Raw genomic sequence first — 11038 nt, 5'->3', positions numbered from 1 at the left:
CCAAAATCCCCCTGCATGGCCCAAACCGAGGCCCAAATTCCATAAGGCCCATAACTGATGAGTACGCTGGGGGCACTCCTATGTACGCTAAGCGTACTAGACAAATGGTGTATACGTTGGGCGTACATACTTGTACGCTCTGCATACTCCCCTGTTAAGTCATTTTCCTATTAAGTGCTTAATACTCAGATTCATGAGCTACAATCACATATCCAAGTCCTTTCCAACATCGTAATCCATAAAGTCACTGACTTAGTGACTTCCATGCCCCAAACAAGTCCAAAATTTAAAAATGATACCCTACTTCCATGAAAGTGGTCTTAACTCTTGCATGAACCCATTAAGTCCACCAAGATGACAACTTTCTGTCCTGGGGAGTCATTTAGCACTAAGTGTGGCAACCCTTAGCGTAGAAGCCGAATTTGGATTAAAAAGCTTCAACCTTTGGACCAAAATGACTTTAAAGCTAAACCACACTAGATCTAAGCACTCTTAAATAAAGTTTATAGCTTTAACTCGGATCTACTGCTTCCCCTTTGATCCACCACCTTGCTATACTCTTCACTTGCTTGGAAATGCCTTCACAATCACAAAAATTCTCTTTAATGACCTCCAAAGCTCCAAGAACACTAAAGGGAGGGTTAGGGTTACATGGTGGGTGTATGAAGATGAGAGGGAGGCTGATAATTGGGGTGGTATGTTCTTTATATATCGGCATGCATGCCCTTAAAAATTAGGGTTTAGGGTCTCTGAGAGTACGCTGGGCGAACCTCTCGTACACTGGGCGTACTCCTCCCCATACCCGTGATCATTTACTCCACTACGCTGGGCGTACACCAATTTACACTGGGCATACCCAACCAGACACGTGTATGCTTCCCTTGCATGCATGGGACTTGCTTGCCAAACATTTCCATTAGGGACCATTTATGCCAAATGCTTTAAAGTGCTATAACTTCTTCATTCTAAGTCTGTTTTTGACGAACTTTATATCCACGAAAAGGGGGTGAGAAGCCCTACGCTCCTGACTACACACCCACGCCTTAAACCTTCCGAATAAATCCCGGGAACCTAAAAGACCGAATTGCTCATACCACGGGCCTCCGAGACCGCCACAAAGTGCTTTTAAAAACGGGGTGTTACAACTCTCCCCCACTTAAATTAAACTTTGTCCTCAAAGTCCGCTATGGCCAACAACCCCGCAACCTCTCAAGGGGATTCGATACGATTCGAAATCCATGGTATTGATAGGATAAAGCGTTCTTCAGCTCCCAAAATATTACACATGATCAATCCACTAATGAACAGGAACACTCATTCCAGAGAAGACGATTCCACAATCACATGCAACACACAACCCTTTACTACTTAAAATTTGAATTCTGGAAACCTGGATTCGGTCTGACTCCCTGGCCGACCACTCATACTATCCATCACTAGCTCTCTTCTCATTACTACTAACATACTATACAACCTTGGGAACCTAAAGTTCCTACCCAAAATAGAACCATGGGTCATTATTTTATGAACCCCTGACCCTACGCCTCACTGTTGGCCTACACCGGATATCTTGGCCTACTGCATAGAGTAGGACCGCCTCAGCCTGATCAAGCATAACATGTCATCTGATAGACCATCAGGATAAGATGTCTACTTAATACCGATGATAATTTACCATGTCATTCCTTGCCATCCACCACTTCCATAGAATACAGTGCTGCAAGTGATTACCACCACACAACATAACTACCACTACCGACCAACCAGTACGACACTCATATCTAGCCCATACCACCCTTTGGGTGGGAATACCAATATGCCAAGTCCAAATGATCATAGGGTCCGGTCATCCTTAGGATGGAATACGCTATATTGGAATACCAACATGTCGAATTAGTTCAACCATCGTGTTGAAACTCTGATGGTTTGTTGGCCTACCATCTTAACCCTACCACTCCTCCTGAGCCTTCGTGCCTACGAATTTCAATCGGACCGCATCGGGTATCTTGGCCCACTGAATAGAGCAGGACCACCTCAACCCTATCCACATATAATGTGTCGCCATAGATGATCAGGAGAAAGATCTAACCCGAACGCGCTCCTACAAAAGACATAATCAACACAATCTCTATGCCCACATCCAATGACTGTATTACCCTGACATGGTCCTTAGCATAGGTATGGATTGCCTCTGAGCCCACAACACGAGTCTGGTATGCCCACTCCGGCCCTCAGATCATGATTGGAATGCTCCCGATAACCTATCGACACTATTGTCACCACTTTAGTTGTCCCAACGCTTCATCCTGGAGATTGTCACATCCTCTATTGCCAAAAAGGTCCTAATCAATGTCCTTCACACACCAACAAGCGTTACAATACTGAAACCTCACTCCACACTATCCACTTGTAGAAAAAGTTGCTACCCCATAACACATATATATACTGAAAACCTGATCATATAGCTAACAAAACCCACACAATTTCCTCAGCATGCTCCATCAGCATGTTCAATACTTAGGGATAGACCTACTGATTGCTATAGCATAGCATCATACTCAATACCCACACATAGATCTACAAACACATATAGAGTCTTCAACATGACTGTTCTCACCCACTTGGGGTTCAAAACTCCTGATCCATTCTGTGGACTCTAAATCCCGACCTAAACTTAGGCCTCATGTCGATCGTCCACCCTCTCGGAAATCTGTGTTCTGTTCCCTGAATCGTGTGTCTACCACATGTGCTAAAAAACCGCACACCTGTGCTGAAACTACTATCAAGCCCTGGCAGCCAACAAAACACTTAATCTATTAATCCAAAAACCCTCAGAGTTGAGCACACCCTCGACCGAATACTCGAACTGAACTCAATTCATGACTAGAATTCTAACCTCGTTCCTCGACTTCTTCTATCAAGCACCAAGAAGATGTGATACACATGCTAGGGAGTTTTACCAAACTCCCAACTCACACAACCCTCAAACCAAACAACCACCTAGGTTGTTTTCCTTCCTGACAACGATGCGAGACTTATCCCATTTTCAACACTGCTCTTTCTTCTGTATCCCAGGACGATTCTCCCCCACTTAGATTTGACTAAGTCTTCACAATACATGATAATTTGGAGAATTCCCGATCCTTCTCACTTTCCGACGGTCTTTCCGTTGACAGCCATCTCTTCCCAACTAGTGCTCTGTTACTAGCTAATACCAATGATCACACACTTCTTAAGAACTGGATGAACACTTCCTGAATACCAGTGAAAATGATAGTCACTAATGCTTGGATGACCCCACACTCATGTCTTGAAGACCAAAAGATAAATGCTCCAACTAATACCTCGGCGGCGAACTACTTCCCTTGGCGCTTTCGTTCATCAATCAGTAAAGGTTGTTGAAATCACTGAACTATGACAATGCTGGATAACCCTTCTGTGGGACCCTATCCGCACACCTCCCACATAATACCCCTTTTCCCAAAGGTGCTCCAAGCAAGTTTCCCGCTCTCGGGCTCTAGAAATCATTCTATTCAAGGTTTGTACCCTAACTCACTTACCCGTTGAAATGTCCACAACTGAACTGCAATAGCTAAAGCAACCTCTGCCCTAAACTGGGTTACAAACTACTCCCAAGACATAGTATACAATCCTAAAAGTGCATTAGATCACAAAATCATTCCTTACCGCCCCATACAAGATATCCAAGGCAAACCGGACATCACAAAATAATTATACCACACCAACCCACCTGTGCGCAATGGCATTGAAATAATATCACCAATCCCTGCAACCAGCTGACCCCGAGCTGGAATACAACCTAATCTTGGGGTCACAAGCTTGCTCACTCCTTCGAGCTCGAAAACTGAAAGGGCACAATCCTTGCCCTATAAATCGACAGTCCAATCTATCAATTAACCATTCCACTTCCAGCTGCAAAACCGCAGCTGAACATAATCATCACCCATTTCCGAAGTCCCCACAACTCACATTCCGGCCTCAAGCAAACCCCCGAGCTGAGCCTCAAATCGAGAAACTTATGTACCAGCCTTTCCCGCTCAACCCGCAGAGCACAACGAGTATAGAACATCTCCCTGATCTCAAGTAGTTGCAGTCGTCTGGTCAACATAATATGTCCCAACAATAAGTACCGATATTAGAAAGCTCAACCAGCTCCTCCCCCTGCCATCGTTACAGCTGTTGTGGCAGCCGTCTCAGCAAGGGCTGCATAACGCTCGCAGAAATACTTAACCATGGAGGTCTTAATAGACCTGAACATCCTCGACAACTGTCCCTGGGCAATCTCGATCACCTCCTCCCGGATGATCTCACTAACACGATCCTCTAACAATACTCGCCTATCCTGGCTTCCAGCTTCCGATCCAATCCCGGATTCGGTCTCAAGACATCTCATAACCACCATTCTAGTAAGACACCATAATATCTATGATAATCCATATAATGACAGAGGACCAACTCCGTACCCAACCCTAGGGGTTGTGACTTCCTTGATACGCGTACGACTCCTATGCTTTTAGTAGTAGGGACCCATACCTACCCATATTTGTCTCAAGTATCATCACAACTCCCTAAAAATATACATAATCATAGCGATCGCTCAATCCTTACTCCTAGAGGAATGCTAAAATACCTCATAACTGGCCTTCTGGCCTCATACAACCCACCCATCCATGAAACTTCCACCAACCCCGCAGCACTAATGTATGCTAGCCAAATATAACACTGGGCTCTATATACTTTCAAATATCTGATCCCACCCTAAGCCCCTAATCAACAAGAACAAAACATAAGGCCAAATCAAACATTCTTAGTCTATAACATCTTAATTATGTACAATCGTGATACATACACAAGCAACTACAGTAATGATGTCGATCTCATATAATGAAACACCTACGCTAGTAGACATCATGTAGTCATGCAATTCCTGAAGATCCCTATCCTAGTACTAACATGTTGTTCTAACATATCACATAGTCAAATAACTGCATGGTATTTTGGGGTCTACTTACTGGCTTAGGCTGATCGTACACTTCACATCCTCCTGTCTTATTTTGAAAAACATTTAAAATCATTTTGAAAACATTTTCCTTAGTTTGAGACTGGATTCACACAAGTGTTCCTCTAATTCACTCAAACCAAGGCTCCGATACCAACTTGTAACATCCATAATATTCGAGCCAGTTTAAAACTTTTTAAATCATTTAAAACCATTCAGTTATTACAATTTGTTTTCAAAATAGTTTAAACATCAAAGTTCCCAGAAATTATAATCATCAATCGAGGAAGTGTAAGGTCACGCCTTCGCCTTCCCGCGGTCATCCGTTGAACCTGAAACAATAAACTAAAACAGTAAGCTCGAAGGCTTAGTGAGTTACCCCCAAAATACCAACGCCATACTGATATATCCATAACATATAACATATAAGTAAATAGAACAACTATGCATCTTGAGTCTACAGTGTGATTGGTATGCCCGCACTGGGTCTTCAGTCGACCTGGTCCACTCTTTGTGTCTACAGTATGCATAATGAGCCTTCAACCTGAATGGGCTGCCTCGCATGCCTTCAGTCTATCTGGACAGCTCTCCGAGCCTTCAACACGTCTGGACTGCCTCTCAGGGCCTTCAGCCTATCCGGACTGCTTGTTGGGCCTTTGGTCTGACTATCATACCCTTTCGGGTTTGTAGTCTATCCGGTCCGTCTTGGGTATGTTCTCCTTCAACACAAAGCTGGACCGCCTCAACCCATCCAAAACCAAAACAACAATGTCACTACTAGAAAAATAGCCTTTTACGACGCTCATTGCGCGTTGTAAAAGGCTCAGACGACACGCAAATGCGCATCAAGGAAGGCCCTGTCATAAAGAGAGACGATGCGCATTTACGACGCTCATTTACGACGCGCTTTTACGACACGCATTGCGTATCAAGAAAGGCCATGTCATAAAGGAAGACGACACGCATTCGTGTGTCGTAACCTTACGACGCGCGTGTTAATGATACGCAATGCGTATCAAGAAAGCCATTGTCAAGAAAGGCCATGTCATAAATGAAGATGACACACATTTTTGCGTATCATAATTTTAAATGTTTAAAAAAAATATTATTTATAGATTTACTAATTTTCAAATTAAATAATACATTAAAAATCTCATAATACAAAATAAAATACCATAAATAACAAAGATATTTCATTTCACTAATATGTCAAATACAAATAATTATTCCAAAAGTGAGTAAATGTTATAAAAAATGAACTCATTTATATACAATTGCATCATCACGACTAATCGGTTTTATAATCTCAAAGTCATCAACGGAAGTGCAGTCCTTATTTCCGGAATGTATAGGGCTGGTTCTCAAGCTCCGTACCACATCATCCTCCAATGGAGCATCTTCATCGATAACCGTGCTTGCGATGTCAACTTTTTCATCATCAACCATCTCACAAATCTGCAAATACTTCTCCCTGCTTGTAACAACTAATAATTAACATTTATGATTTATGATTTATGATTTATGATTTATGATTTATGATTTATGATTTATGATTTAACAAACACACACCTCATGAAAAACATGTTTATTATAAAAATGTTATCACCGAATAAGATTCTCTATGCGTGCTCCAAATGTCTCAACGGTCAGGGCATCAAAATTTCTCCGGTCGATCACGACTCTTACGTCATCAAGACACGTCAGTAGATACGACAAAGATCGGTCATCATCCAATGGCGTATTGCCAACACATCGAGCAATATCAGCAAGCTCATTCATCTACAAATATTTCAATATCAGTACCTATATCTCATAACAAATAAGAACCTATTACCTACCTGTGGAAGGTCATCATGTTCATAATAGGCACCCTTCCCTGCGAATAACAAGTCTATCTGGCTGGTTTTTGGTGTCATCAATGGCGACCTAGGAGTCATGCTGCCAGCAGATGATGTGGTCATTCCTTGGTCAGATTTAGGACCAAAGTGGGTCCTACATGACAGAGAGGGGTGAGCTTTAAGATCATCCATTGATACAGAATTATCGCCTTGATCAAGAAAACAATCAAGCATGTCTTCTGAACCTCTACGTGACCAATCACTAAGCTTAGGAGACATGAAATCACAGTCTTTGGTAACACTTGAGCTTGCTTTAGCAGCATCTGGACTTCTATTATCCTTTTGTGAAATCAACTCCATTAACTTCTGTAGGGTTTCAGCAACCCTTACAAGCCTTTAATCTACACTTATACCTGTCTAATCACAACAATCAGCAATCACACAAATTCTAGAATGTTCTTCCACGTGAAAAGTCAGAACCTCCTCTTCACAAATCCGAAAAATGATGGAAGTTTCATCGGAAATTTAAAATGAGAATTCATAAATGGTGTAACGTGTAAGTAAATGTATTTACTTTTGTCCTATCAGATGTCATGTGAAGTAGAATCGAAAGTTTGTAGTGAGATCAATCTGTATTAAAAGCTTTAACATCCACTCTTTGCTATGAGAGGAAAAAGAATAGACATTACCATTAGTTAAATAGATTTTTGAGTGAGAAGGTGACAAAATTATTTAAAGAATAAAATATGTGAACCTTCTTTTCGAGCTCAAGAAGTGATAGTCCAGCACTAAAAACATCAAAATTCTGAGTGGCAACAGCTATACCCACACGAGGTGAAAGATAGGCATCATTTCGAGAGGAAAACAACATATTTCCCCCTTGTCCCACATAGTCCTGTGGGGAAAACATGTTGGGAGTAGGGGTAGTATGGTCAATTACTTCTAGAACTTGGATGTTCCTCCTTGAGCTAGTTGATTTTGGCTTTAAGAGACTAAAACTACCCCTAAAGCTAAATTTTCCAGATCTGGCAGGTTTTGTAACTGATAAGGGATCTGCATCTGCACTCTCTGAAGGGTTGATTTCTACCACTTGATATGTAAGGGGGATAGAACAGTTATTACTTATCCATTATGGGTAAAAAATCATATGATGTGAAAAAGACGAGTCCTTCAGATGAAAGCCTGTATAATCAATAACTTATCAACATGTGAAAGATTAACCTTGCTAATTTCTCACATTTAATCAACAATTGGATTATAGAAGGGACACTTACAACTCTTTCATCTTTGAATCAAATTGAGCCTCATGAAAATAAGATCCTTCATGAACCATAGTCGCCATGACTGCACAAATTGCAGCAATAATCACTCTTAAGCAAAAGAAGCCACGTGAAACATATGTGAGTCTGATTATCATAAGCAAGATACAGTGAGAATACAGGGTTCTTGATTACCAGGTTATAAGAACTCGTAGAACCAAAAACCCTATTTCCCGAAATTTATTTAATTATAAACGACGTGATGGATGTAAGTATAGAACCTTGCTTGTGGTTTAGAGGATGCTTCCGAACAGATCCATCAACAACTTGTGCATTCAACAGAATTTGGGTAACTTCCAATGCCATAAATTTTTCTTGCGAACACTGTTTCACCATAAAAACAGGTTAAGATTATTTAAAACTAAAAACACCAACAACACGTTACAAAAGCAACATAAAATCCATATTTCCAACATTTACAAAGAACTGAATTTGAAATGTATGCAAGTTTTAAAAAATTAGAAAAACAAACGCCAGAGAAAAAAGCCCCAACATTTGTAGAAAAAGCTGGAACAACTATGAAAGTTGTTGCTGCACAAACTAAGGCAATTGCAGGTGATTTGGAAATGAATATATGTTTTATTTTTCATTTTTAAATTGTTTAATCGTTTTTTTACAATGTGAAAGTAACAAACATCTATCATTTTCATGAATTTTTTTTAATTTGCAGATAAGATAAAAAAACTGGGATAATGTTTGGGCTATTGGAACTGGAAAGGTTGCTACCCCGAATCAGGCTCAAGAAGTAAGTAGAAGGGTATTTATGTCTTTTTGGATTGTATTATTGTTGAAAGATTGAAAACCTTCTGAAACAGGGCTTCCAGAAACCCATGAAGACAATTCCTGTAAGGAAGAGACTGGATAACATGAAAAAGAGAGAAAAGACTATGAGAAACAGATATACATACCTTCTGCCTCTTGGGTCTTTCATTTTCCTCTTCCAAACGTGAGATTTTGTTCTCCAGCTCATGTGTGTATAGCCACCAAGGCTTAGGGTTTTCCAAATACATGTTTGTGTACAAAATGAATAAGAATACAATGTTATAAAAATAAGAAATTATTCCAACAACATTAAGATCTAAATAAAAAAGTTATAGAGTGTGCATACTTGTGGTGTTTTCAAGCTCTTTTATCATCTCTTTTTCTTGTAATTCAGCAGCTTTTTGTCCTGCTTTAGCTTATCTTTTCTCTATACGAGCATGAGCTGAAGCTGAAATGGCAGCATCTACCTCTCGTTCTAATGTCTCTACTCTCTGTTCAAGAATCTGCACCCGAAAAAAAGTCATGTGAAAAAGAGGATTTATTAATATATTTTCTCACAATGTTTTTGAAATGAAATACAAAAAGAGCAGTTGATCCCCAATGAATTGAATTCAATCAGAAGTAGAATGACGATGTAGAAATTGCAACTCTTAACTGTTGAATTTCAATCAAACATTGATAAGAAGACTTGATGGATTTGTTATTAGGTCGAATTTTAGCTCAAAAACTGACGGAATCATGTTAATTTCAAACATGCAACACCAACCAAATCAGCCACAGAAACAGATATCGAAAATCATACGAGTTTTCTCTAATTTGAACAGATTATAAGAAATCCAACGATTGAAACTCAAACAATTCAATTGCAATAAGAGGTCATCAACATGTGGATTACCGATTACCATTTACCAATCAAATCATATATCGGCAGAGAAATGTGGTTGAATCTCTTAATTTGACAAGCGAAGTTGTAAAAATTGTTGAAATCAGGTAATAGGAAAAACGGAAACGGAACCTTGATTGTACGGGCTTGTTCGGAGGTTAAGGAGGCTCTGTTTGTGTACAAAATGCCATATGAAGATTGACCAACCCCATTCACGAGAGGTATAGCCACCAGATTCAACCTTTGTGTACTTCTCAAACGCCTCGAAAATTGACCAACCCCATTCACGATATCTGATAATAACATTAAAAAAATTAATATATATCATAAAAAATAATATATATATATATATATATATATATATATAAAATCAAGATTAAAAAAAGTAATAATAATAATAATAGAACATACTTTGAATCTTCTGTGATACGATATAGAACAAACAATGATTCAAGGGTTTCAGGGCGCAAAAGGTTATGGCGATCAGCATGTTTGATGACAATGTCATGAATATACTCTGAACTCTTGTTTCCTCCATCAAGATTTTCCTCAGAGTAGCCCTGATTTGTCAAAAACACTAATATTTATTAAAAAAAAAACCAGTTACATCTGAATAAAAATAAGTCACCACTATAGAAGGATTATAACTCTTAAACCTTTCCCTTCCTTCATATCCAAGAAGCATCGCATACAGGGGCAAAACCGTCAATGCACCAGGGACCCATCATCCTTGTTTTCCTTTTCCTTTGACGAATCTGATTATTTCAGATCAAATTTACCTGTATAGATAATATTTAAAAAAAACATCAAAAGTTTAGTAAGTTATAACTTATAATAATAAATAAAGAGAAAATTGATATAGAATCATGGAATCATACATGAGCAATCTCATGCCCTAGATCTGGATGCCTAGGAGCAATTATGGCAAGAATATTGATGTGCTTTTGCACTAAGGCTCTATGAACTAATACCATTACAAGTTGCTTCAGGAAAGTCAGAATGTAATGTGTGGAGTAGATTACAAGTTGCTTCAGGAAAGTCATAGCTCTCCTTAATCCATCTGCATTGCTCTTCAATACTCAATGTTTCAGGGATGAAATAGAAACCTGACAACACATAGTTATCAAGTATCAAGTATATGTATAAACAAATTAACCACATAACATAACTATAAGAGAATGGAGAAGAAATATCAAGAGAAAAAAAGGGGGGAGAA

General features: G+C 39.5%; 1 protein-coding gene across 1 annotated transcript; it reads right to left on the bottom strand.

The window, feature by feature from the left end:
* Positions 1 to 9342: 9342 nt before the first annotated feature.
* On the bottom strand, positions 9343 to 10568 carry LOC145039218 (uncharacterized). Its single transcript, XM_078987308.1, has 4 exons — positions 10479 to 10568; positions 10234 to 10382; positions 9955 to 10115; positions 9343 to 9442 (listed from the first exon to the last, which is right to left on the bottom strand). The coding sequence occupies exons 1-4, from the start codon at positions 10505 to 10507 to the stop codon at positions 9356 to 9358; spliced, it is 426 nt and encodes a 141-aa protein (XP_078843434.1). The 5' UTR covers positions 10508 to 10568; the 3' UTR covers positions 9343 to 9355.
* Between the last annotated feature and the right edge of the window lie 470 nt (positions 10569 to 11038).

The sequence above is a fragment of the Lactuca saligna genome, chromosome 4 (assembly GCF_052625555.1).
Source record: "Lactuca saligna cultivar CGN05327 chromosome 4, ASM5262555v1, whole genome shotgun sequence".
In the NCBI taxonomy this organism is placed as follows: Eukaryota; Viridiplantae; Streptophyta; class Magnoliopsida; order Asterales; family Asteraceae; genus Lactuca; species Lactuca saligna.
This window is presented reverse-complemented; position numbering and strand designations above follow the sequence as displayed.

What these genes read in the sequence shown, in the direction of transcription:
- LOC145039218 (XM_078987308.1), bottom strand. Translation starts at nt 10,507, where the DNA reads ATGCTTCTTGGATATGAAGGAAGGGAAAG. An exon ending in GGATATGAAGGAAGGGAAAG is followed by an intron (nt 10,383 to 10,478) that starts GTTTAAGAGTTA and finishes TTGACAAATCAG; the next exon opens with GGCTACTCTGAGGAAAATCT. An exon ending in AACAAGCCCGTACAATCAAG is followed by an intron (nt 9,443 to 9,954) that starts GTTCCGTTTCCG and finishes TTTCGGGTGCAG; the next exon opens with ATTCTTGAACAGAGAGTAGA.